The following is a 27,514-nucleotide window of genomic DNA, read 5'->3' as shown; positions in this document are numbered from 1 at the left end:
CACCCCGCCAGGTCGCAGCTCGGCTCCTGCGAGCTTCCGCCGAGACCGCCCCCCGGGAAGCCGTGTTTCCTTCCTGCAGTGGCGGCCCCGCGTGGGGCACGGAGGGGCTGGCGCGCCCAGAGGCTGCAGGCCTTCCCGAGGGCGCGCCCGCAGCGCGCTCCGCCCCGGAAACACGTCCCCTCCGCCTCGGCGCGCTTTCCAAACACTCGGGTGTCCTCGCTTCCCGCTGCTTAGGGAGCTTCGTTCTTGCCCGCCAAACCCGCAGCCACCTGGGCGCTGCGATGAAGAGGACCCGCGAGGAGGTGGATGCCACGCTGCTGATCGCCAAGCTGGACGCGGCCGAGCTGCTGCCCGCCGTGCACTGCCTGAGCTTCGGCCCGGGGGCCAGCGGTGCTGCCGCCGGCGACTTCTGCCTGCTGGAGCTGGAGCCCACGCTGTGCCAGCAGCTGGAGGATGGACACAGGTGAGCCCTGGACACGCCGCGCCTCCAACCTCGGGCCGGCCACGTTATGGTCTCAACGGGGAAACTCGGGATGAGGAAACAGGACCAGAGGAATGCACTGATTTTTTTTTTTTTTTGGCGGGAGCTCATAACAAGCTGCCTTTTCCCTAGGAGTCCACGCCTCCGGTGGACCGTCCAGTTAGCTGCATTGCGGTGATGAGTAGCACTGGTCCAGCTGACCGTGGAGGCGTGTGTCAGCGGCACCAGGTCAGGAAATACGAATACAACCCCATGAAGTGTTGTAAGAGTTACTGGTGATTACAGGGACTCTACAGAACACCTGCCATTCTACCTGAAAATACAATTGTGATATCCAATATTTATAGAGCTCTTGCCTTCCACTTACATTTATTTTACTCAGATAATAGGAAGTGCTGAGTTGGGTGAGACCTCCACCCACCCCAAAGCAAACTTTCTTGGAGTCACTCATCAGGGATCTGAAGCTGTTTCTAATTCCTGGTCAGATACAGACTTGCTGCAAGATCATTGATTAAAAGTCCAAGTTGAGGTAGTTTTTTAAAGGCAGTCTTGAGAAGTCTAGAGAGTCGTATCCCTCCACCCTGTGCAGTCCCAACTCCTGCAAAATAGGAATCTCCAGCTTGATTGTCTGCACAACTGGTCCTCAGACACCTATATTTTATTAGGCGATTCTTTCTCTCTCTTTTTTTTTTTTTTTGAGATAGAGTCTTGCTCTGTCACCAGGCTGGAGTGCAGTGGTACGATCTCAGCACACTGCAACCTCCGATTCCTGGGTTCAAGTGATTCTTCCTCCTCGGTCTCCCAAGTAGCTGGGAATACAGGCACGCGCCACCACGCCTTGCTAATTTTTGTATTTTTAGTAGAGATGGAGTTTCACCATGTTGGCCAGGATGGTCTTGAACTCCTGACCTTGTGATCCGCCCACCTCAGCCTCCCAAAGTGCTGGGATTACAGGCATGAGCCACTGTGCCTGGTGTTCTTTTTTTCTTAATGGAATCCTTTAGGCTTTGAATTTTTGTACTTTGCCCACCAAAGAGTGGTACGGTAAGCTGGCCATTCTTCAGACACCTACTATATACCTCAAAGTATCTTTAACAGAAATGAATGAATGTCACTCCTCTGTTTCCATCTCAGCTCAGTTGGCGGAGAGTTGAGAACTGAGGTGTGAGGATTTTCTCTCGGTCCAGTTCTAGTTCATCCACCTGGCAAAAAAAAAAAAAAAAAAAAACGAACAGGACCTGGTAATGTGTGTTTTTAATTTTGGGGTGTGGGAAGGGATGAAATAAACAAAATGTTTCAAAGTGGGGATAGTGCAGTTAGAAGTCAATGTTAAATACTAGGTACTTTGGGCCTATTAAGTATTATTGGCACTGGAAGTTTAAAAAACCTTTTATTCTTTTCACTTAAATGAAGACAGTAAAACATAAATACATAGTCTGCTGTTTCAGGTTTCTTATTATTTTTTCAAAAGAAACAAGTTGTGCACAGGAGAGCTAAATGCTTTACAAACAAGGAAAACGGCTAAAATCAACTTCCTTGTCATTGCCATTATCTTAGTCTTTAGTGCTTCCTTTTCCTCCTCTTCACCTTCATCCTTTTCCTCTTCCTTCCTTTTTTTTTTTTTTTTTTTTTTTCCTGAGACATAGTCTCCCTCTGTAGCCCAGACTGCAGTGCAGTGGTGTGACCTCAGCTCACTGCAACCTCCTCCTCCCAGGTCCTGGTTCAAGCAATTCTCCTGCCTCAGCTTCCTGAGTAGCTGGGACTACAGGTACGCGCCACCATGCCCAGCTAATTTTTGTATTTTTAATAGAGATGGGGTTTTACCATGTTGGCCAAGCTGGTCTTGAACTCCTGACCTCGTGATCTGCCAGCCTCGGCCTCCCAAAGTGTTGGGATTACAGGTGTGAGTCACTGCGCCCTCTTTCTTCTTTTCTGTCTTTTCTTTGGGGAGAAGGTGATGGGAACATGGTCTCACTGTCCACCAGGCTGGAGTAGAGTGGCGTAATTACGGCTCACTGCATGATGGTGCTGTAGCAGGAGCAGTGGGGAACAAACCTCTTGAACACCAAATTGAGGAAGGAAGTGGCTTTTTATTCAGCCAGGAGCCGCGGTGGGCAATAGCCTCATTCACCGATCTCCCTGAGCTGCACCTTTTCTCCCCTTTTATAGGCTTACAACACTAAATGGGAAACTGAGGCAGAACTATGTCACTGTCCACTTGCTGGACATCTGACCTTACAATCTTTTGGCTTCATTGATTTGCTAATTCATATGCAGCCTGAGTGGAGACCAGCAAGGGAAAGGGGGCTTACAGAGACAAGGCAATAGCAAGAAGCTGTTTGTTGGCAGAGGTATTTCCAGTAGGAAGCCTGGCCCGTGGAGACATGCGGGTGTGAACCAGGGGCGGGCTCCAGCCGGCAGGGATAACATTCATTTGTAGCTCTTTCAAGGTTAACGGATAGCAGAGATGCTGAGAACTAAAGAGGGAGTCATTTTCCCAGCTTTTTGGTATTTTATTTTCTTTATTTTCCTTCTTCACTCTCCTTTCCATCTGGAAGTCTGGGAGAGAAAGAGGTGAAATTGAAGGAGGCGAGAGGGTCTCCCTTCTCAGTGCCACTGCTACTTGGGCTCAGGTGATCCTCCCACCAGCCTCCTGAGTAGCTGGGACTTCAGGTGTACACAACCACGCCCAGCTAACTTTTAAGTTTTTTCTTCTGTAGAGATGGGGTCTTGCTATGTTGCCCAGGCTGGTCTCAAACTCCTGGTCTCATGCGATCTTCTGGCCTCAGCCTCCTAAAGTGCTAGGATTACAGGCATGAGCCACTGCGTCCTTGCCTTTCTTCAGCCGTGACAAAATCCCTTTGTCAAGGTCTTATTTTGTCCACGCTGTAAACATATCCTTTTCATGGTTTTCATTCAGCAATGCATCCTTTTTTTTCATAAGGTCCCAAGTTTTTTTGCAACACAAATTATGGTTAGGCCAGGATGTGCTCCTTTGATTGTGAGAGAAGACTCAAGGATGACGCTCGGGTGGGTACCAGGAGCAGTAGCTTGGCCATCCTTGGGGATCTTGTTAGAAATACGGGACCCTGGGTCCCATCTCAGACCCACTGAACCCCACTCTGCTTTTGAACAACATTCTCTCAGATGCCTATTCGTAAGTTTAAGAAGTACGGCTTTAGCATGTTGTAGAAAATTGTGGCAGCTTGACTGAAGCTTCTGGATGCTTCCTTTTGTGCTCTTCCCAGCAGTTTGCACGACGATGCCATGTAGTGCCATTTGGCCTCTTGGCCTCTGTGTATCTGTCTTGCCCATCTTTATTTTTCCTTAATGAGGCTCCAGGGCGTCAGGGTCCCTGTGGCTCTCAGTTGGTCCAGAGCTTGCTGCATGGAATCCATCATTGTGCCAGCCGGGGGCAGAGGCAGCATCGAAACTTAATTCTAGAGTTCCTGTCGGGCAGAGAGCCCATAGAGACGCAGAGCACGGAGAGCTGCCCCAGGGCCCTCCAGGCCCTCCGGCCCAGGCGCGGGTGAGCTGGGGGACCCCGGGCCGGCGGGTGAGCTGGGGGGCCCTGGGACAGGCCAGGCCCTCTGCCCTGAAGACACCGGAGGCCTCCGCTGTAGCTGCCCACTGGCCAAGCCCAGGCCTTCAAGCCGTGGCGAACCTCTCTTCCCCACCCCACCTCGGTGACTGATGGCGGCGGCGGCCTCTCCCAGCCCGAACTGGCCGCCTGGTATCCCGGCCCGAGCCTGCCGGGCCCCCACTGAGCTGCTGGGACGCAGCACCTTTGGGTGGCGGTGGGAGTGGCAGGCCAGGAAACATGGCAGCCACTCGAACGCCGCGTGGCAGAGGTCATTAGGTCACAGAGGGCCCGGGAAGGCGGCCTAGGGACGCAGGCAGGCTCGGCCACCTCTGGGCCACGGAGCTGCGCAGATCCAGGTCCCGGTGACCACTCTGTCCCCATCGGGCGAGACCTGCCTAGTCCTGATGACAACGGACAAAGGCCTTAACGGGCCTGGGAGGTGAGCGAAGTTCCGAACGTCGATGGGTGGAATGGTTAGTCGTCATCGGGATGGTTGGTCTTCGTTCTACCAAACTTTGCTGTCGCAAGAAAGAAACGGCAGAATGACAGGCCATGTTTGGCCCGCTGGTGATGCCCACCACCCTCTGGGAAGACTTACTGGCCGTTTATGGAAGGCCTGTGTATGTAATATGAAAAAGCTGCTCTCAACTCCACCCCAACCTTTTAATAGAAAACATTTGTCACATCTAGCCCTTCTAGATGTAAAGAGGTTGCCAACATATGATAGAGTTAGAAAATCACACATCTTGTAAATTTTCGTTTGTTTAAAAGAAATCATAGAAAATACATGTCTTCTGGAGATTACCTTTGGAAATGGAGTTGCCAGGTGGCCTCTGGAAGCAATAGTCCACGTTTGTTCAGTGGGTTAGATGACATGGAGCTGGAAGACCTGAGAAGTAGGAAAAGGTTCTATGCTAGACTGGTCACATTTAGAAGACATTTTCATATTCTAGCCATTGTTTTGTGTGCATTTTATTCCTCAGTCCTGTATATATAGTTGACAATGCTAAACTTTTTTGAAATGTCTGTTCTTTTTAGATGTTCTGAAGTGCGTGATATATGTTAAAATTAGAGATGGTAAAATCACATTTTGTAAATATCTTTTTGTTATAATTCATAGGAAATGTTGTTTTTGGGGGGGGAAATGGCCGAATCACCTGTTGAGTAATACTCACTGTGTGGTTAGCTGGGGGCGCGCGGGCAGGAAGGTGCAGAGAGCTCTACGCCACCCTGCTTACAACGAGGCCAATGAATCATCTCCGTGCATTTTGTTTTACTTACCTGTGTGTATGGTGTACATAAAGGACAAACGAGGCCTAATTTACAACATCTAGTCTTTCTAGATGTTAAAGAGGTTGCGTAGAGCTAGTAAACTAATGTTTTGTACATTTTGTTTTAGAAGTCTAGGAAAGGTTGTCTTCTGAAAATTTGAGCATTCTTGCCCACTGAGTTGATGGAGATGGGAAGGGTTCTAGGCCAGAATGTTCACATTTGGAAGACTCTTTCAAATTTTCACTGTTGTTACATGTTTACAGTTTATTCAAGACTGCTGTGTACATAGTGGACAAATTCCTTACTTGAAACATCTAGTCTATCTAGACGTTTAGAAGTGCCCAATGTATGTTAAATGTAGAGGTAGTAAAATACCACTTTGTAAATATCTTTTTGCTAAAATTCATAAGAAATACTTTTGGAAATTGAATTGTGAAGCCACCTTTGTGAACAGGATAGTACTGTCTATACTTGTTCAATGGTTTACAGGAGGTAGGAGGGGAGAAATTGCAAAAGGCAATATGCTAGTATGTTCATACATGGGCATTTTCAGACACCATTTTTCTGTATGTTTTGTGCATTTTGTTTTGCTCCGTAGACAGTGTATGTAATGGACAATGAGACCTAATTTTTCAACATCTAGTCTCTAGATGTTAAAGAGGTTGACAGTGTTATGACAAACTATTTAGGAAAATCAGCATATTTTGTACACTTTGTGTTGAAATTCATAGGAAAACTCGTCTTCTGTAAATGACTTTTGCAGAGAAATTTGTTCAGCCATCTCTAAGCATTACACCTGTCTGTATTTGTCCACTGGATGGAAGGCAGAGAAGGAAGAGAGAAGGGAATGATTCAAGGCTAAAATGGTCACATGTAGAAGATACCTCAGATGATAACCATGGTTATGTGTGTGCAATTTTGGTTACCAGTGCTGTGTACGTGTTGGACAAGTTATGTGAAGTATCTAATCTTTCTAGATAGTTGGAAGTACTTGATGTATTTAAAAGTAGTAGTAGAATAATACTTTTTGTAAATAGTTTTTAAAAACTGATGGGAAATGCTGTTGGGAAGTGGAATTGTTTGAACCACCTGGGAGGTGGGAGGGAAAAAATTGCAAAAGGTGTTTTGCCACTATTTGTTAGAAAATTTCACTTAATCCATTGCCTATATGTTGCATGCATTTCATTTAACTTTTCTATACTGTATATATTGTATATATACTGGACAAGTGAGTCCCAATTTTATAATATCTAGTCTCTAGATATTAAAGAGGTTGCCAATGTATGACAGAAGTAGAGTTAGTAAACTAACACATTGTGTACACTTTCTTAAAATTCATAGAAAGGCTGTCTTCTGAAAAAGACTTTTGGAAGTGAAATTACATCAGCTTTAAGTGACACGTGCCTATATCCACCAGGTTGGTGGTGGAGAGGAGCTGGAACTAATGAACAGTTCTAGACCAGAATGTTCCTATTTAGAAGACACTTTTCAGATATAACCATTGTTACTTGTGTGCAGTTTATTCAACAGTACTGTATATATAGTGGACAAACTTTAAGTCCTAATTTGAAACATCTAGTCTTTCTAGATGTTTAGAAGTGCACAAAAAATGTTAAAAGTAGAGGTAGTAAATAACACATTTTGTAGCTATCCTTTTGATATGAAGTATCGTCTTTTGGAAATTGATCAATTCTCTGAGCAGTAGACATTAAGATATTTGTGCAATTTTGGGGGAAGGAGGAGTGCAAGGGGCTTTCTACCAATGCGTTTATGATGAGGCACATTTGCCATTGTCCCTTACATCTGCATTTTCATTTACTGTGCTGTATATACAGTGTATTATAAGCGGACGTAAGACTCCTAATATACATGTAGTCAATGTTAAAGAGGTTGCCAGTGTATAACAGAAGTAGAATTAGTAAACTCATACATTGAGTACACTTTGTGTTAGATATCATAGAGAAGTCTTCTTAAAAACAGATGTGAAATTGTTAAAATCCTCTCAGCATTACAGTTGGCTGATAGTTTTTCCATGGAGTTAACAGAGGTCGGAAAGGGAAGGGGGTTCTAGGCCAGAATGTTCCCATTACGGTCCGTGTTATGTATATATACCATTTATTCAATGCTACTGTGTGTATAATGGAAAAGTTAAGTCCAGATTGAAACATCTAGTCTTTCTAGGTGTTTAAAAGGGCACCACATAGGTTAAAAGTAGAGGGCTAAAGTAACACCCCTCTAAGCATTTGTTTTCATTACTTCCTAGGAGTGATGGGTTGCATTTGGGAATGGAATTGTTAAAACTTGATGTTTAGGAGCTTATGCTGACTATTCATTGGGTGGCATTGGGTGGGGTAGGAGGAGGTATGCAGGGAAAAGGGTTCTGTGACCCTGAGATTAGTTCAGCTGGTCTAACCATTGTTTTATATGTGTATTTTAGTTATTATTGTGTATTAAAGAATAAACAAGTTTTAAAGCTCAAAGTATGCTAAAAATAGATGTAGTAAATCAGTGCCTTTATGAATGTCCTTTTGTTAGTTTTTAGGAAGGCCTTTCTTCTGGGAGTGAGCTTTATAGTCCACCTCTTGGAGCTAGACGTCCTACACTTGGTCACTGGGGATGGTGGAAGGGGGTGAAGGGAAGGGCTCTTTGCTAGTATCTCCATATCTAGAAGATGGTTTTAGATGATAAGCACAGGTCTGTATGAGCATTTTTAGTAAAGTGCCTGTGTTTATTGTGGACAAAGTTCATTATTTTGCAACATCTAAGCTTTATGAATGTCTGGGGTGACAACGTAGGATAAAAACTAGAGTTAATGAATTAGCCAGTTTGTAAATACCTTCGTTATAATCAATAGAAAGGATGCATCTTGGACATGGAATTGTTAAACCACCTCTGAGCAGTCTATGTCAGGACTTGTTCGTTAGGTTGGCAGCAGAGGGGCAGAATGAAGTATAAAGGGAGAGATGTGTGCAGATGTGTCCAGTGTCCGCATGTGTCCATATTTATGTTTTGATGATAGCCATTGATGTATGCATCCTCTTTTGGCTGTACTATAGGGATACATTAAGTACTTCAATGGAAATATACCTTGCTAATATTTTAATGGTATAGATCTGCTAATGAATTCTCTTAGAAACATGCTTAGTGTATTCTGTATACCGTAAGGGTGGCCGAGAGAAAGGAGAATAGACCCAAAGTCAGGCAAGCAAGTTTTATTAATCTGCTGGGCTGCTCTGTAACAATCAGAGGAGGCAGCCCCTGAGCTTACAAAACGGGGGTTTATATGGAGTGAGAGGGGAATAAGGGAGTTTCAGGACTGAGGTAAGCTATCCGCTGGTAACAGACACAGAGATTGTTTGTCAACTTGTAACAGAACTACGATACATTATCCTGTGACTTTTGTGGTGGCGGTTTTGTTTAAAAAGAGAAACCAGGATTCTTTTACAGATATGTGTCAAACAGGAATTTACAAGTATGGATACAAACATTTGTTTTCCCTGTCCTCCTTCCAGCTGCCGGGATGGCTGTAATCAGGCTTTGCTTAATTGTAGCACATCTGGCAGCCTTGATGTGGTGCCTTGGTAGGGGTTCAGGAATGCAGCTGCAGAGCAATCAGAGTGTGGGGAAGGGGTCAGCTTACGCAGAAGGGGTTTTCTGAGGCAGCTTGTCCCTAACATATACTTAGTGTATTCTGTTACTGTATGTTTCATTTTAAACTGAGCATTAAGAGAATGTAGTATTTAAATTGGAACCCTGCCAATGCTTTTTTCTAGAGGCGTGTTGCCATTTTTGTCTTCTATGAAATTTTTATCCCAAGACAGGGAGGATTACATTTTTTTTTAACAGATTGAGTTGGTGTAGTGTATTCTTGGTTATCAAAATACTCATATAACTTTGGGATTTTGAATTGGTAAATATTCATGACCTGAAAAATCATGATACATACTGTACGATCTCAGTCCCATAAAATTGGATGTTGTGCCTACACACTCACAGGACCTTGAAGAACATGTCAAACTATAAACTGTTTGTGATTGTGAGTGACTTTGTTCTTTGCTTCTTGTGTTTTTCAGTTTCCTCTAACGCACTTAACTTTTTAAAAATAAAGGTTATTTTAAAAACTTAGAAAAGGACTTAATTCTAAGTTCTGTAAGCCTAGAGGGTTTGACAACTGTTTATAATGAAAATGACTAGTGGAGCGTCAATAAACCGTATATTTTCACCCCGTTTTGCTACAGTCTGGTGATTCGTGGTGATAAAGACGAGCAAGCTGTGCTGTGCAGTAAAGACAAAACGTACGACTTGAAGATAGCAGACACTTCCAATATGCTGCTTTTCATTCCTGGTTGTAAAACGCCAGACCAGCTGAAGAAGGAAGAGGCGCACTGTAACATTATTCACACTGAGGTGCTCTGTTCTGTACTCTGATTTATAGCAGTCTGAGAATGAAAACAGATGTGGTAATCTGGTCTTTAGTGAAAAACTTGAGGTGTAAGATCTATAATCAGGGAGAATCAAGAAGTTCTTTAAAGAAATTTGACTTTCTCAGCATTATTATGATTATTATTGCTTTTTTGTTGGAGTCTTGTGAACTTGTCTGTTTTTTCCTGTTTTGATTTTCAAGTCCCAGACAATTTGACCTTTTTTCTGTAATGTGCAGTTTGTTATTTAGTGACTCATTCTAAAACTTCTACCTATTTTTAGTAGATTTTTGCTGTGGATGTGTTTAGAAAGGAGACTCCTTCAAACCATAACTGGTTCATTTAGTAATATTTATGAGGTGGAGAAATGAAGAAATTTGGGCCAGCTGTGGTGGCACATATCTGTAATCCTGGCACTTTGGGAAGCCAAGACAGGTGGATTTCCTGAGCTCGGGAGTTTGAGACCAGCCTGGGCAACACGGTGAAAACCCGTCTCTACCAAAATACAAAATATTAGCCGGGCATGGTGGTGTGCGCCTGTAGTCCCAGCTACTTGGGAGGCTGAGGCAGGAGAACTGCTTGAACCCAGGAGGCGGAGGTTGCAGTGAGCTGAGATCATTACACTACACTCCATCCTGGGCAACAGAGCTAGACTCTGTCTCCAAAAAAAAAAAAAGAAATAAAGAAATTTGAGTTTTTGAATGAAGTGTGTTTCTTAGCTATGAGGCTGGTTTAGTTCATTAATATCGGTAGCCAACTATAACAAATTTTTAATTATTTTGGAGAATACTGATGGTGGTAACCAAACAAGTCTCCATTCTGTCCAAGCTGTTACACATATAACAATGCAGCCATAGCCCTTATTTCTTTGAGAATGACTTTAAGCCAACTATATCCTTAAATAGAGAATTGGAGAGGAAAGAAGGGAAAATGCTGGAAAGTTTCAGTGATTCATGTAATGTTTCTAGAACAGAGGAACTTCCAGTAAATAGTCTACGTTGGGTTTTGTAGAGTTTTTTTTAAGTCTTTCATTGTAATTAACTAAAAATATTGGCAGTTCATCCTTTTGTAAAAAAGTAATGTTATTTTTTCATCACTTACCTGTTCTGTAGGTGCTTTTGTGAGGACATAATAATACCTATGGGAATCTTTGAGCTCTTGCTTGTTATGAAAATTCTATGTACTGAGATTGGCTAAAATGTAGATACACAGCCGGGCGCGGTGGCTCAAGCCTGTAATCCCAGCACTTTGGGAGGCCGAGGCGGGTGGATCACGAGGTCAAGAGATCGAGACCATCCTGGTCAACATGGTGAAACCCCGTCTCTACTAAAACTACAAAAAATTAGCTGGGCATGGTGGCGCGTGCCTGTAATCCCAGCTACTCAGGAGGCTGAGGCAGGAGAATTGCCTGAACCCAGGAGGCGGAGGTTGCGGTGAGCCGAGATCGCGCCACTGCACTCCAGCCTGGGTAACAAGAGCGAAACTCCGTCTCAAAAAAAAAAAAAAAAAAAAAAAGTAGATACATTAACCAAAGGTATAATCCGTGATTGAACCTTAGGTGCTTAAAGGGGTTAGATAAGAAATAGGCTGGGGTTGATAAATGGTGGTAGATAGCCAGGAATAATGGAGTGGTTGGATCTACAGCAAGTTGGAAAGCACAATCTGCATGTAGGTAGATGCCACTACTCAGCTGCCTGTGGGAAAGTAGGCCCAGCATTGCTCGACTTTTGATTTTTTTTTTTTTCCAAGTAATTACTGAAATTTAGATTTTTGGGGTGAAATCTCCTATTTTTTTTTTTTTTTAAATGTTGGCATCTAATTGAAACACTATGCCAAACCTCCCCAGTACACAAAAGCATACCACAACATCTGTGTATTGGATGTAGCCAGAGGGCTGCCATTTTTTTGTTTTGCTTTGTGTTTTTCTGAGGCTCTCATACAACAGCAAACCACTTTTAACTATGGATAAAATCAGTCTGTCTGATTTGGTCCTTAAGCTCTTCTTTTGAAGGCCTTAGATTCAGCAACATCTCCTTCAGTTTCTAGGCCTCATCTTGTCAATCAAGCCTTATCCTAGTTTGAAAGTGGAAGCATCCCCTGTCCTTCCATTTCAGAGTTAGAGGGCATCCCACAGATAATCCAGCTTAGCCTCTTTTTTCCTTTTATGAAACACTTATTGGGCATCTACTCCATGCTGGGAACTAGGCAAGTCCTGTATGTACAGGCAGGGATAACAGATATTCATCCATTCTCTAGCTTCTATCAACTGGATTTTGAGTGGTAGGCCTCTCACGATTTCACAACTCCAGCAATGGAATTAGCTGCAGTTCTAAACAGTAGTAATGTCTTGGGTTAATCAGAAATCTCTGTCCCTTAACTTCTGCCTCATTTTGACATGAGCAACACAAGGGTACATCCTCTTTGCTTTAAAATCCCTATTTAGGCCAGGCGCGGTGGCTCAAGCCTGTAATCCCAGCACTTTGGGAGGCGGGGGCGGGTGGATCACGAGGTCAAGAGATCGAGACCATCCTGGTCAACACGGTGAAACCCCGTCTCTACTAAAAATACAAAAAATTAGCTGGGCATGGTGGCTCGTGCCTGTAATCCCAGCTACTCAGGAGGCTGAGGCAGGAGAATTGCCTGAACCCAGGAGGCGGAGGTTGCGGTGAGCCGAGATCGCGCCATTGCACTCCAGCCTGGGTAACAAGAGCGAAACTCCGTCTCAAAAAAAAAATAAAATAAAATAAAAATAAAATCACTATTTAAAGACTATGATAATACCTTTTCTCTTTTTTTTTTCTCTTTTTTGTGTCTTAAGTATATCCATTTTTAGTTGTTTCCACCTGGTTTGCAGAATTGTCACCATCCTGATCATTTTTTCTGGGGCATAACTCTAGTTTTCAGAGTACATTTGAGATTCTTACAATCTTGGCAGTGTCTTATTAATGGAATTTGAAAAGATGTTCTTGAGGATGCCCATCCATCTAGTGGAGATGGTTGGATAAATACCTTCCTGATACAAAGCAGAATACCTTGGGGCTTCCTTTTCTCCATACTTGTTGAGGGGGCAGATTGATTAGCTGGAATTTTATATGAAATTTTCTTTTAGAATGGCCCCTAAAAGTTTGTGATATATTATAATTTCTAGATCTTTGGTTTTTCTAATAATTATTGGGAATTAAGAAGATGTAGACCTAAGTTAAAGAAGCTAAAGAAACTTTTGATGGAAAATCCGTATGAAGGACCTGACAGTCAAAAAGAGAAGGATTCAAATTGCTCAAAAGTAAGACTCTTATTTTTACTTTTTTATTTGAAATTTAACAACTATAATCAGAGGCACTTAGTGGTCACATTCTTACTTTTTAAAATTTATGTTACATAGCTGTTAAATGCCTGTGTTAAAAGTTACAAAATTTCAAGCATACCCAAAAGCAGACAGAGCAGTATAATGACCCATATATTCGACATTCACTTGAACAATTAAGGTCTTGTCAGTCTTGTTTCTTCTATCCCCTTTTTATCCTTCCATCTTTTTTTTCTAGAGTATTTTGAAGCAAATCCTATACATCATAATGCCATGTATATAGCTAAAAGCTTCCCCTACCCCCTCAGCCCCTGGCAACCACCATTTGACTATCTCTATAAATTTGACTGCTCTTAATACCTCAGATAAGTGAATCATGGTATTTGTCCTTTTGTGGTGATGGTGTTTTGAAGTACAAAAGATTATTATTTTGATGATGTGGCTTGATCTATTTTTTTTTGTTTTTGTTGCTTGGGTTTTTGGTGTCATATTTAATTTTCATATTTTCCAGTGTCATGAAGATTTACCTCTATTTGTTTTATAAGGCATCCATTGATTTTTGTGTAGAAATCATTATACATTAACAAAAGAAACTGAGCTAATGCATAAATATTGCCTTAATCTGTTCTGTGTATTTAGTCCCCAAAATACAGCAAGAAATTTAAAAAAAAAAAAATTAATCTTCAAGGATCTTAAAATTTTTTTTTCTTTTTTTCAGTATACAACTGAAGATTTGCTTGATCAAATTCAGGCAAGTGAGGAAGAAATAATGACCCAATTACAAGTTCTAAATGCCTGTGAAATTGGAGGTAGCGTTACTTACTACTATTATAACAATTATGAAATTGGGGTCATAAGGGAGAGAAGTTTTTGGACATCTTCGACCTATTGCGTATAGTTTATTTAATATTCCTTTGGGTTTAAGGATGGTGTCATTTGGGCTCAGCGTGATGGCTTACGCCTGTAATCCCAGCACTTTGGGAAGCTGAGGGGTGCGGATCACTTGAGGCCAGGAATTTGAGACCAGCCTGGCCAACATGGTGAAACCTCATCTCTACTAAAAATACAAAAATCAGTTGGTTATGGTGGCATGCACCTGTAATCCTGGCTACTCGGTCAGCTGAGGCATGAGAATCGCTTGAACCCAGGAGGCAGAGAGGTTGCAGTGAGCCAAGGTAGCACCACTGCACTCCAGCCTGGGTGACAGAGTGAGACTCCGTCTCAAAAAATAATAATAATAGCTTCATTGTTATTTCCAAACTGCTTGGAAGATGTGACTGTGTTTCATTTAGTAATGACTCAACATATTTTTGAACATGTTAGTTTTATAATAAGCCTGTATAAAAAATATGGGAGCATGTGTTAGGGCATGGGATTGATGGAAAAGCCCTGTGATATTTTTAGTATTTTGACTGGCCTCTACTCTGGAGTCAGAGCTTTTTTATTTTATTTTATTTTTTGACGGAGTCTCGCTCTGTTATCCAGGCTAGAGCGCAGGTGTGCGATCTCAGCTCACTGCAAACCTACACCTCCCAGATTCAATTGATTCTCCTGCCTCAGCCTCCTGAGTAGCTGGGGTTACAGGTGCATGCCACCATGCCCAGCTAATTTTTGTGTTTTTAGCAGAAACAGAGTTTTGCCATGTTGGCCAGGCTGGTCTTGAACTCCTGACCTCAGGTGATCCACCCGCCTCGGCTTCCCAAAGTGCTGGGATTACAGGCGTGAGCCACACTGCCCATCCCTAAAGCTTTTTTTTTTGAAAGGCAAATCAAACCATGTATTTTAATACAGCCCTGTGCAGTATTAACCTGCAGCATGGGGATGGATACAGTTTTCGTAGGGGGATGTGTAGATTACTTCTTGCTCTCTTCCTCAGATTTACATCACACAATTCATTTTTAAAATGTTGCCTTTATGTTTTCAGAGTAAGAATAGAAACATTCTCCCTTAGAAATGGTGGATATATACTTTTCTTTCACTGAGGTAGTGGTTGTGCCGTATCAATTATAAAATGGCATTTCATGGCCGGGCATGGTGGCTCATGCCTGTGGTCCCAGCACTTTGGGAGGCTGAGGCAGGCAGATCATGTGAGGTCAGGAGTTCAAGACCAGCCTGGCCAACATGGTGAAACCCAGTTTCTACTAAAAATAAAAAATTAGCTAGGCATGGTGGTGCATGCCTGTAGTCCAGCTATTCGAGGCTGAGGTGGGAGAATTGATTGAACCCAGGTGGAGGTTGCAGTGAGCTGAGGTCACACCACTGCACTCCAGCTTGGATGACAGAGTTGAGACCCTGCCTTAAAAAAAAAAAAAAGTTATTTGGTAAATATAACTTTTGAAATTTGTAGGTTATTGGAGGATTCTTGAATTTGATTATGAGATGAAACTTCTGAATCATGTAACTCAGCTTGTGGATTCTGAATCATGGTCTTTTAGAAAAGTTCCTTTGAATACATGCCTTCAGGAACTTGGACCATTGGAGCCAGAGTAAGTCTTTTAATTTATTGTCTATCCAGATTTCCTTAAGGAGAAGAGTGTTCTTTTACAGATTGAAATTAAACCCAGTGCATAAACTACAACAATTATATTTTGATGTCTTTGAGAAATATTTAAAATTATAGCCAAAGAAGATTTGGGAATTTTGGTCACTGAGTTGAATACATGTGCATTATCTTATTTGCTTTTGGCCATAAAAACGTAAAGAAATAATATGTTTGAGCTATTTTATAATACTAAATGTATGCTGCCGGGCACAGTGGCTCATGCCTGTAATCCCAGCTACTCGGGAGGCCGAGGCAGGAATCTCTTGAACTCTGGAGGTGGAGGTTGTGGTGAGCTGAGATTGTGCCATTGCACTCCAGCCTGGGCAACAAGAGTGAAACTTTGTCTCAAATGATAATAATAATAAATGTATGCTTACATAATTGATGTTAATATGTTTAGCATGGGGCCTGGCACCTAGTAACTTCCCTGTATAATTTAGTTAGTTCCTAATTTAAATAAAATATTATTTGGTGATCAAAATCCCTTAGTATTTAAAATTTCAAATTTCTTAATTTTGAGTTGGCAATGGGGTTAAAATATAGTGTATAAAACCACTTAGAACTTTTCAAATGTGTGTTTTAAATTTTTCAGGGAAATGATAGAACACTGTCTTAAATGTTATGGGAAGAAATATGTAGATGAAGGTAAGATTTGGAAAGTATTTTCATTTAACTCTTATATGTTAAAACTAAGAGCTCTGGCTGGGTAGAGTGGCTCACACCTGTAAACCCAGCACTTTGGGAGGCTGAGGTAGGTGGATTGCTGAGCTCAGGATTTCAAGACTAGCCTGGGCGACGTGATAAAACACTGTCTCCACAAAGAAATACAAAAATTAGCTGGCTGTGGCAGCACGTGCCTGCAGTCCCAGCTACTCAGGAATCTGAGGTGGGAGGATCACCTGAGCCCAGGGAGGTCGAGGCTGCAGTGAGCCTTGCTTGTGCTACTGCTCTCTGGCCTGGGCAACAGAGCAAAAAGAATGACCCACGCAGTGGCTCCCGCCTGTAATCCCAGCACTTCAGGAGGCTGAGGTGTGCAGATCACCTCAGGTCATGAGTTCAAGACCAGTCTGGCCAACGTGGTAAAACCCCATCTTTACTAAAAATACAAAAATTAGCTGGGCGTGGTGACACACACCTGTAATTCCAGCTACTTGGGAGGCTGGGGCAGGAGAATCACTTGAACTCAAGAGGCAGAGGTTGCAGTGAGTTGAGATTGTGCCAGTGCACTCCAGCCTGGGTAACAGAGCGAGACTTTGTCTGGAAAAAAAAAAAAAAAAAAAAAAAAAAAAAATCCCAAGAACTATGGGGTTGTGGGAAGTGAGTTTAGGTGTATAATTTCTTTCAAGAAACTGCACTAAAGAAAAGGAAACATTAGTACAGTATTTAATTATAAGAGGATAATGTGAAAATATGATTCCTTTTCATTAGGTGAAGTTTATTTTGAGTTGGATGCTGATAAAATATGCAGAGCAACAGCACATATGCTGCTTCAGAATGCGGTGAAATTCAATCTCGCTGAGTTTCAAGAAGTGTGGCAACAGAGTGTTCCTGAAGGAATGATCACTAGTCTTGATCAGCTTAAGGTAGTAGCAATAGACATTGCTATCTTACTTCAGCAGTTGAGTAATTTACTAGGTGAACGATACTTGAGTTGGAGCTGAATTTGGAACCAATTTCTTTTCCTAGACACCCATTAGGAGTGCATGTACATCCAATCCGTCACATAATCCTTAAAACTCAATAAAGTATTGGGGTATAATTTACATATTATAAAATATACCTTTAAATATTTTTAATAATTTTAGTAAGTTGCTATCACTACAATACAGTTTTAGAACATATTTATCACCTCTGTAAGATTGCTTGGGTCTATTTACTGTTAATCCCTGATCCTATTCAGTGTATCTCATTTTGTTCCATTTCTCACCATTTTCATCACCCCTATCTTAGTACCTTGATTTTACAGCAATAGCATCCCTAGGCAGGCCCCTTGTGCTTTTAATTTTGCTCCCTTTCAATCCATTCTTTGTGGTGCTACTAGAATGATCTTTTTAAAATGCCAGTCAGACATGCTGGTTTATGCCTGTAATCCCAGCACTTTGAGTCTAAGGCAGGCGGATCACCTGAGGTCAGGAGTTCGAGACCAGCCTGGCCAACATGGCGAAAGCCTGTCTCTGCTAAACATAGAAAAATTAGCTAGTTGTGGTGGTGGGCAACTGTAATCCCACTTACTTGGGAGGCTGAGGCAGGAGAATTGCTGGAACCCAGGAGGCGGAGGTTGCAGTGAGCCGAGTTTGTGCTACTGCACTCCAGCCTGGGCGACAGAGTGAGACTCTGTCTCAAAAAAAAAAAAAAAGATAAATAATAATAAATAAATAATTAAAATGCCAGTCAGATCAAATGAATGTTCTGCTTAAATCTCTTTATTGATTGATTGATTGAGACTGAGTCTCATTCTGTTACCCAGGCTGGAGTGCAGTGGCTTAATCTCAGCTCACTGCATCCCCCATCTCCCAGGTTCAAGCCTCAGCCGCCTGAGTGGCTGCGATTACAGGCACCCATCACCAGGCCCAGCTAATTTTTGTTATGTTTAGTAAGGATGGGGTTTTATCATGTTTGCCAGGCTGATCTCTAACTCCTGACTTCAGGTAATCTGCCCACCTTGGACTCCCAAAGTGCTGGGATTATAGGCATGAGCCACTGAACCTGGCCTTAAATCAGTTTAATGGTTGCCTATGGCCCTTAGGATAAAAATACCCAGAATTCATGTCTTGGCCTATAAGGCCGTTCAGGATCACCTTCATAGCCTCATCTCTGGCTACTTTCTCTCCTGCTCACTGCATACCAATAGTCTTTCAGGTTTTCACGATCATCAAGCTCTTACCTACCTGAGACCTTCACATAAAGCTTTTTGTTCTAGAATGATATTCTCTCTCATTTCATCTGGTCGCCTCCTGCTCATCTTTGAGTCGCTTCATCAAGGAGGCCTTCCTTCATTCTCTGCTCAAAGGAAAGGCCTCTGATTTTACTCTTCCATAGCATGGTGTACTTTGCTTCATGTCTCTCGCCCCTTAGCTTGGAAGAATGTTCAATTCTGTGGTTCCCCACTCTCCACTTTGATGGCACTTTGTTTGCTGCTGCTTGCTAGTATGTAGCATACTGTCTGCATGTGGTGTGTACTCGGTAAGTATTTTGTTAGTTAAATTAAAAGATTTGCTTGGTATTTATGGAGTTCCTTTTGTCGAGGCATCATGCTAGGTGCTCAAGAGAAAATGTCATACAAGGTGTCATCATGGTGCTCAACTTGGGGACTGGCAATAGGGGACACATATTACATGCCTAAATCTGTTCTTACAATGCAGAGTGATCTATGCCATTGGAAAGGCATATACATGATGTTATAAGAACAAAGAAAAGGGGCTTAGCCATCAGACTGGTCAATAAGGGATGACTTTCTGAAGAAACGGATGTTTTAGCTGCTGCCTATGGAAAGATGAACTGTTGCTGTCTAGATGGAAGGAAGGCTGGAGGTGGAAATCTAGAGAACATGGTCAAAGGTGTGGAGGTATAAACATTGGAGCACTGTTGTAGGGATGCATGGACTAGAGTGAAGGATGCTTGTGAGGTAAGGACACTGTGGATTGTGCTAAGGAATCTCAACTCTATCTAGAAAGCTCTTTGAGGCCACTGAGTGACATCAGTTAGGAGTTACCTCATCAGGAACTCATCAGCTTGGCCTTTTGAAAAAAATGCTATGACAGTAAAGAAGATGGACAGATGGAAGGTTGGTTAGATTATGAAAAAGGATTACTGTGCAGGCTGTCAACACATATGCTCCCAACTAAGAGAGTACTGGCCAAAGAAATAGGTAATGGGGAATGGATAGAGGAGTCCTGAAGCCTTAGCATGTATTATATAGGCTTTAGTGACCACGTAAGTGTGGGGTTTGACTAATGTAATCAAAGACGATGCCTAGGTTTCCTGTTTTCCTAGGAGAGTGGGACTAGAGGAGGTTTGGATGATAAACGAGTTTATATATAGATTTGGATATAGAGGTCTGGGGCTCAAAAGAGACATCTGAGCTGAATATATAAATATTATCATCATTAGCAAGTAAGTGGTGGCTCAGGCCACAGGTTTAGATGAGGTTACTCAATAGAGTGACAGTGAAGCAAGTAGAGAAGTTGGGATGGAAGCCTCAGGGAGCTACAACATCAAGTTAGGAGGAAAATAAGGAGACTGTGATGTCAGGGATGGAGAGGTATTTAAAGAAGAAGGAGTAATCAACAGTAACAAAGAAAATAGAGGGCTAGGGATCAAGTGCAGTGGCTCATACCTGTAATACCAGCACTTTGGGAGGCTGAGAAGGGCAGATCACTTGAGGCCAGGAGATCGAGACCAGCCTGACCCACATGGTGAAACCCCTTCTCTGCTAAAAATATAAAAATTAGCTGGATGTGGTGGCATGTGCCTGTAGTTACAGCTACTCAGGAGGCGGAGGCGGAGGTTGCAGTGAGCCAAGTTTGCGCCACTACACTCCAGCCTGGGTGTCAGAGCGAGACTCTGTCTGAAAAAGGAAAAAGAAAATAGAGGATTAGTACAATGAATCCAAGAAAAGGGCCCACTGGATTTGGCAATGACAGGTTACTGGTGACCTTTAGAACCAGACCTGTCTTGATAAACTGGTGGTGATAGATGCCAGATTGCAGAAGAGAAAAGAAGTCACTGTTTAAAGGAGCTCTTTGTATGAAAAAGGCTATTGTAAATCTCTGGATAGTTTAAGTTTCATGTAGCTGACATTTTGAATATCTTGAGCTAAGCTAAACCTAAAGGTAAAAGAATGAGGCATGTTTAAATATTACAACATTACTTTAACTGCCCTGTTTCTTCTCATTTCTTGTAGGGTTTAGCGCTGGTGGATAGACACTCAAGACCAGAAATCATATTTTTGCTGAAAGTAGATGATTTACCTGAGGATGATCAGGGACGTTTTAATAGTCTTTTCTCTCTAAGGGAGAAGTGGACAGAAGAAGATATTGCTCCATATATTCAGTAAGTAATTTATTAAAGATGGATTTTGAGGGTTGTTCTTTTTATAAAGAGTGGCATAGCATTTTAGATTTATGATTGGAACACAATTTTCTTGAGTATTCCCTGAAGATACTGCTTCCCTAGAAACACTCTTAGGTGGTGGCTATATTCTCTGTCCTTCACAGTGACTGGTGCTGGAGGTGGAATATGTGTTATCTCTGTTCCTCACTACTGCTTCTAAAACCACTTTTCTGCTCTCATTCCTGGAAAACTGTCCTCTTTGAGGGATGAAATACATACCCCACTATCACTCTAAGGCAAACACCCCTCTCTCATTGCCACCTCATGCTTTACTTTATTTAACATTATGGGAGAGGCCAGATTGCAGTAGAACAAATTAGCCCCAAAGTCACTTTTTACAAAATCTTGAGTCCCCTAACACTTAAAATCCGCTAACGCTACAGCTTTGTCACTGTGTCACACCTCTTAGGTGCTCTCTCCTCTCTTTACCCAGCTCGAATCCCATGGTCAGTTTTCCTAGCTCTTACTGTCTACCCTTTACTCCTGTGACCCTCTCCCTCTTACCATATCTCCCTGGCAAAAAGCTAAAAAGATTAAACCCAACTTTCTCCTTTCTCTGTGCCTACACCTGGCCAGCTGAAACTTTCTGGAGAATAATACACAATGAAGCTGCCAGCATGGAGCTTCTTCTACCATTGGAGCTTCTTCTCCATCTTCTTTTCCTTTTTCATACCAGCAGTACCTTCTGTTTCCTTTTATGATCTTATTTTTTCAGAACACGAAAGCACTGAGACCAGACCTACCTTCTTTCCCACTGCCAAATCACCCAGTCTCCTCATGTGTGCACATACTTCCTTTGCAGTCCTGTGTGGTGAAAGGATTGTCCCTGCTCCTAAGGCCAGTCCTTCGCACTAGATCCATCTCCTCTGTTGTCTTAAAGACTTGGATCCTCGAGTTATTAATGTCCCTTTCACCCCTTGTGTTATTAATGTCTGCCTCTTCTGAATCATCCCCATCAGCATACAAAATTCTATATTGCCCATCTTGAAAAACAACAATAGCAACCTACTGGACCTTGTGTCCTTTGCTTTCTTTCATAAGAAAATGCCTTTTACAAGTTTCCTGTGCATTTCACTCTATGCATTTCACCTCCTATTCTTTCCTTTACCCATTGACATCTTCTTAATCCAATGACATCCATTTTCTACCCTCAGTGGTTAATCATGTGTTCTTGGTTACTTGACTTGGCACTATTTGCCAGTGTCTGCTTCCTCCTACTTAAAACACAAGTTTCTCCACTCTTCCTTGGAGCAGAGGGGAGAAAACCATCTCTTTTGTTGATGTCTCCCCATTCTAAATTTTTAAATGTTGGAGTGCTCCAGGACTCTATTTTTGGGCCATCTTCTCTTCTGTTTATACTTTTCCTTTGGTGCCCTCATCTAGGCCTGAAAACAAATTTAATGACTTCTTAATGTCATCTTCATACTTGCCCTTTTACCTCAGGTCCAGATTCCTATATCTGGTTGCCTAATGCACCTCTCCAGTTAGATATTCAATAGGAATTTCAAGCTTAACATGTTCATAACAGAACTGTTGTATCTCCCTCATCCTTACCCCCCTTCTTAATCACAGTTAACAGCACTGCCACTAATGCAGTTACTTAAACCAAAGTCTAGGAATCATCCCTGTCCTTTCCTTTCCCCACCTTCTGGTTCAAACTGTGAGCAAATCCTGATGGATCATCTCGTACCTGCCTCTGAACTGGTCTCCCTGTTCTGTTTTTACCCCTTCCCCTCTCTCCTGTTTATACTGTTTCTTTAAATATTCTAAAGTGACAATATAATGACACCTTCATATATCCACTGCCCAGCTTCCATAATCATCAACTCATTGGCTCCTTTATTTATTTATTTGAGATGGAGTCTCACTCTGTCACCCAGGTTGGAGTGCAGTGGTAAAATCTCGGCTTACTGCAACCCCTGCTTCCCGAGTTCAAGCGATTCTTCTGGCTTACCCTCCCGAGTAACTGGGATTACAGGTGTGTGCCACCATGCCCAGCTAATTTTTGTGTTTTTAGTGGAGACGGGGTTTCACCATGTTGGCCATGTTGGTCTCAAACTCCTGACCTCAAGTGATCTGCCTGCCTTGGCCTCCCAAAGTGCTGGGATTACAGGCGAGAGCCACTGTCCCTGGCCAACTCCATTATTTAAAACTTAGATCATATTGTGTTTTTCCATTAATTAAAAACCTCCTATTGGCTTCCCATTACATGTAGAATTAAGTCACAACTCTCTTTCCCTGTCCTACAAGGCTCTGCGTGATCTGGCTGTTGCTTCCTTCTCCAGCTCATGTCCTCTTATTCTTCCCTCCCCTCATTACGTTCCAGTCAGAATCTTCTCTTTGAGGTACAGAAGAGGAAACTAAAGTTCAGGAAGAGTTGGTAACCTAGACAAGTTCACACAAGTACCTTGTATCAAGGAACTCTGACTCTAGGCCCCGTTATATAGGCCTCACTGTATCACACTGCTTGTATTTCTAATTTAGAGGCTGTGTGATATAATGGAAATAGCGTAGACTTTGAAGGCATACACACCTGGTGGCAGAATTTGACACTGTCATTTATTACTTGTCTGAGCTATAGTTCCTCATATCTAATATAAGGTTAAATAATACATTATTCCTACTTTGTGTGGGTTAAATGAGATAGTACAAGTAATGTACTTAGTTTAATTAAAACTTAGAACCGGCCGGGCGCAGTGGCTCACACCTGTAATCCCAGCACTTTGGGAGGCCAAGGTGGGCAGATCAAGAGGTCAGGAGTTTGAGAGCAGCCATGGTGAAACCCCATTCTCTACTGAAAATACAAAAAATCAGCCAGGCTTGGTGGTATGCACCTGTAATCCCAGCTACTCGGAAGGCTGAGGCAGAAGAATTGTTTGAACCTGGTAGGCGGAGGTTGCAGTGAGCCGAGATCATGCCACTGCACTCACTCCAGCCTGGGTGACACAGCAAGATTCCATTTCAAAAAAGAAATAAAAAAGTTAGAACCACTCCCCACCCTATCTCTTCCACAAACACCTACACTTATGCTGTTGAGAGGGTAGACTCAGGGGGAGAGAGATAAAATAAGTACATAGTACTGTATCATATTATAATATGTTCCCTAAAATATTCATGCTATATTTTTTTTATTGTTCCCACAGAGATTTGTGTGGAGAGAAGCAAACCATAGGTGCATTACTCACTAAATATTCTCGTTCTTCGATGCAAAATGGTGTTAAAGTTTATAATTCGAGAAGACCCATTTCTTAAAAGAACAACAGTCTTTTCTTCGGGACTCAAGTTGCTTTATAAAGTTGCTGGAAACAAGAAAAATAACTTGTACTTTATTTCTGACTTTTAAAAACCTAGTCTTCTAAGGCATTTTTTTCTCCTCATCTTAAGCATTTTGAAACTACTGTTATTTCTTAAATGTTATAGGATGTAGCTTTCCAATTATATTTGTAGTATGTACACAGTGTAAACAAGGGCAAAAGAAAGTATTATTTCCTGTATTTAGTATGTCTGAGGTCTCTATGGTTTACTTAAAGTTTGGTTTTTTATATTTAAAATGCCATTTCTTCAATTAGGATTTGATATTCTAATCATTAAAACATTGAAGTTTTTCAGATAACTAAATAGTAATAGTTTCATAAAAGAGACTTATTTATTCACTTAAATATCATTTCTCAAGTGAGTTCCCCTCTACTTTTAGCCTTCCACCAAAACTGGCAGTCACTAGGTACTATCAGTTATTTATATTCTTAGTTTACATTCATGAAACTGGCTGAATAATTACTCCTCTGTTTGCCTGGCATAGACATGCACTTTGGAAAAAAATGGGTTTATAATTCTATAATGAAAAATACTGGCACAGGTATGCTCACTTGAAAACTTCAGGTAATTTCTAGTGGGTTTTGGAATGCTGGCTAAAGTTCCTTTATAGCTTTGTTTGCCCCATTTGTTTTGGTTTGGATCGAAGTTCAAATTAATTTTAACGTAGTTAATGAACCTGTTACCAGGACAGTTGGAGGGGGTAGGCCAAGGTTAAATGGTCCAAGTTTCAAAAATGTTAATTTATAATCCATAATTAAGCAAGATTTAACTGTTATAGAAATTTACAAGTTTTATTCTCACAAACATGAAATATGACACAATGGTAAATGTCTCTGCATTTATGTGGATTATATAATATACACATACAGTCTATCTATATGTAGTCTATTTATTTATTTATTTATTTAGAGTTGGAGTCTCCTGCTGTTCAGGCTGGAGTGCAGTGGCACTATCTCAGCTCACTGCAACCTCCACCTCTTGGGTTCAGGTGATTCTGCTGCCTCAGCCTCCCGAATAGCTGGGATTACAGGCACACGCCACAACTCCCAGCTAGTTTTTGTATTTTTATTAGAGATAGGCTTTCACCATGTTGGTCAGGCTGGTCTTGAACTCGTGACTTCAAGTGATCTGCCTTCCTTGGCTTCCCAAAGTGCTGGGATGTAGTCTGTATTTTATTTTGTTTTTGTGAGACAGTCTCGCTCCGTCGCCAAGAATTGAGTACGGTGGAATGATCTCAGCTCACTGCAACTTCCATCTCCTGGGTTCAAGCAATTCTGCCCCAGCCTCCCAAGTAGCTGGTATTACATGCGTACACCACCACGCCCAGCTAATTTTATATACTTTTTAGTAGAGACGGGGTTTCACCACGTTGGCCAGGCTGGTCTAGAACTCCTGACCTCGATCCGCCTGCCTCGGCCTCCCAAAGTGCTGGGATTACAAGCGTCAGTCACCACGCCCGGACTTGTAGTCTATATTTTAAAATAAATACTGAGGCAGCAGTGCCTAGTGAGAGCTTTGGAGTGCTGGAGTTTTGACATTCAGACTACCTGGAGTCTAATCACATATTTTACAGCTTAAATCACCGGACCTACTAAGTTTATGGTGTCTGTTCTCACAGCAAGCCAGAGGCAGCCTCTCCTGATTTCGGGAGACTTCACACTACTCCATCAGCCCGGTTTCGAGCACCCTGCGGCAGCCTATTTCTACCTGGCTTGTCGCAAACTTTATCCGCCATTCTTCTCAATGTGCTTGTACTAGAAAACTTTACTTTCCCTCCTTTCCTTCCTGCTCTTCTCGCCTCACCCACTAGTTTCTTCGCTTTCCTAAATGTTAACAATTTTCACCCACCGTGTGCTCGGGAACAGGCAAGCGCAAACACGCCGGTATCGCAAGCCCTGCCGATTGGCACGACTTCCTGGTTCTACCCCCTCCGCCGTTCCACTTCCGCTGACGTTGGAGGTCAGAGGTTACAGACAAGATGTCTGCTCACGGTCGCTTTGAGCACTTGCGGAGAGGAGCATCTCTGGGACAGAAGCTTGTCCACGGCGGCTTATAGGAGCTAGGTCGAAGGAGCGAGGTTGAGGCGGTAGCGACCCGTTAGGTAGCTCCCCTGAAGGCCAGCCGGCTGCGGAACGTGACTTTTGGGGACCGCAGGAGAGCGGGGAGTGTGAGGTGCCATTGACCAGTAATGCCCGGTTTCCCCCAGGAAAGCCGGGAAGCCAAACTCCGCGGGACCGCTTCATGCCGCCTACTGGTTTAGAGCCCACCAGAATGAACAGGAAGAAAGGAGACAAGGGCTTTGAAAGCCCAAGGCCATATAAATTATAAGTATTTTTTCATTTCCCTTCCTTCCTTTTGGTTTTGTTGCCATTAACTATATATTGTGATTGCTTGAAACTGAATTGTTGGGCCTGGGAAACCTAGTGGGAAAACTAGAATTTACTCACTGTGATAGAAATGGTGTTTGTACGGGAAAAATGTTTTGAGTGACAGCGTTATTCAGCAAATTTAATTCTCGTTTCAAGTTACTAAAGTTTTTTTCTAAGTGCTGTACTAGATTGTATTTCTGTTAAATCTATTTTCATGGCGGTTGCCAGATTTTTAAAAATTATCCCAATTAGTAGAGCGTTTTTTGTTTTGTTTTTTAAGGCGGAGTGTTGCCCTTTCGCCCAGGCTGGAGTGCAGCGGCGCGATCTAGGCCCACTGCAACCTCCACCTCCTGGGTTCAAGCTTTTCTCTTGCCTCAGCCTGTCGAGTAACCGGGATTACAGGCATGTGCCACCACGCCCTGTTAATTTTTGTATTTTTAGTAGAGACGGGGTTTCACTGTGTTGGCCAGGCTGGTCTCCAACTGCTGACCTTATGATCTGCTCGCCTTGACCTCCCAAAGTGTTGGGATTACAGGGTGAGCCACTGCTCCCGACCCTAGTTCATAGTTTTAAAATAAAATGAAATATTGACATGTAATTTTGAATTACTTAGAACATAGCCCTAATTTATATCTGGGTAGAATTATACTTTCATTTAACAATATAATTTATTTTTTTCCTTATTGTCTTTTTATGTTTATTAATATACAACCCATCAGGTCGTCTGCATCAACAACATAAATTTCCAGAGAAAATCGGTTGTGGTAAGTTTATTCTCAACAATTATAAACAGTAACAAGTCCGCCCCTCAGAGTTCTTAGAAAGTTAATACTATTCCAGATAATTGTGTTTCAAGAATAGGTAAGAATTAAAATTAAGGTCTATATGATTACAAGTTTCATAGACCTTCCACTAATACCTGTTGCCTCCCAAATTCTCCCTTTCTTTTTTTTCAATTTCCTAATTAAAATTGTATTCCTGTTTATCTGGTGAATAACATGAAAGCATGTATAGCCGAGCATTTTAGAATTGTGCGCTAAACAAGTATAAGCCCATAGTGACATTTCTTCTATGAAAAAACTTAAGATTAATACACTCACTGATTTAGCTTCTAA

At 42.2% G+C, this 27,514-nt stretch overlaps 2 protein-coding genes and 1 long non-coding RNA gene across 7 annotated transcripts in view; 2 read left to right on the top strand and 1 right to left on the bottom strand.

The window, feature by feature from the left end:
• Positions 1 to 24,853, top strand: DSCC1 (DNA replication and sister chromatid cohesion 1). The gene is made up of 9 exons (XM_032252650.1): positions 1 to 463; positions 9,575 to 9,743; positions 12,906 to 13,040; positions 13,780 to 13,870; positions 15,409 to 15,547; positions 16,196 to 16,248; positions 17,032 to 17,186; positions 20,507 to 20,655; positions 23,859 to 24,853. Exons 1-9 carry the CDS (start codon positions 282 to 284, stop codon positions 23,965 to 23,967), a joined length of 1,182 nt encoding a protein of 393 aa, XP_032108541.1. The 5' UTR covers positions 1 to 281; the 3' UTR covers positions 23,968 to 24,853.
• On the bottom strand, positions 4,253 to 25,977 carry LOC116533027. Of its 3 annotated transcripts, XR_004261047.1 has the most exons (4): positions 25,879 to 25,977; positions 23,901 to 24,014; positions 4,870 to 4,953; positions 4,253 to 4,582 (listed from the first exon to the last, which is right to left on the bottom strand). It is a non-coding gene; the product is annotated as an uncharacterized LOC116533027 (long non-coding RNA). The 3 variants fall into 3 exon arrangements; XR_004261046.1 differs by lacking the exon at positions 4,253 to 4,582 and having other exon boundaries at positions 4,619 to 4,953; positions 25,396 to 25,977; XR_004261044.1 differs by lacking the exon at positions 4,253 to 4,582 and having other exon boundaries at positions 4,619 to 4,953.
• The window catches only part of TAF2 (TATA-box binding protein associated factor 2), a 104,946-nt gene continuing 103,400 nt past the window's right edge, over positions 25,969 to 27,514 (top strand). Inside the window, exons 1-2 of one of the 3 annotated variants that reach the window (XM_032252634.1) lie at positions 25,969 to 26,354; positions 27,109 to 27,163. In XM_032252634.1, the coding sequence (XP_032108525.1) occupies positions 26,272 to 26,354; positions 27,109 to 27,163 (138 nt within the window). In that variant the 5' untranslated portion in view covers positions 25,969 to 26,271. The remainder of the gene's footprint in view (positions 26,355 to 27,108; positions 27,164 to 27,514) is intronic. The other 2 variants (XM_032252611.1, XM_032252620.1) reach the window with 2 other exon arrangements.

This window comes from Sapajus apella, unplaced genomic scaffold, assembly GCF_009761245.1.
Source record: "Sapajus apella isolate SASKATOON/1434 unplaced genomic scaffold, GSC_monkey_1.0 scaffold3, whole genome shotgun sequence".
NCBI classification, from domain to species: domain Eukaryota; kingdom Metazoa; phylum Chordata; class Mammalia; order Primates; family Cebidae; genus Sapajus; species Sapajus apella.
This window is presented reverse-complemented; position numbering and strand designations above follow the sequence as displayed.

Excerpts from the sequence above, each read along its gene's own strand:
- DSCC1 (XM_032252650.1), top strand. The coding sequence starts at position 282 with ATGAAGAGGACCCGCGAGGAGGTGGATGCCACGCTGCTGATCGCCAAG. Across the intron at positions 13,041-13,779 it reads AGGATTCAAATTGCTCAAAA|TATACAACTGAAGATTTGCT; the intron begins GTAAGACTCTTA and ends TCTTTTTTTCAG. Across the intron at positions 20,656-23,858 it reads GATATTGCTCCATATATTCA|AGATTTGTGTGGAGAGAAGC; the intron begins GTAAGTAATTTA and ends TTGTTCCCACAG.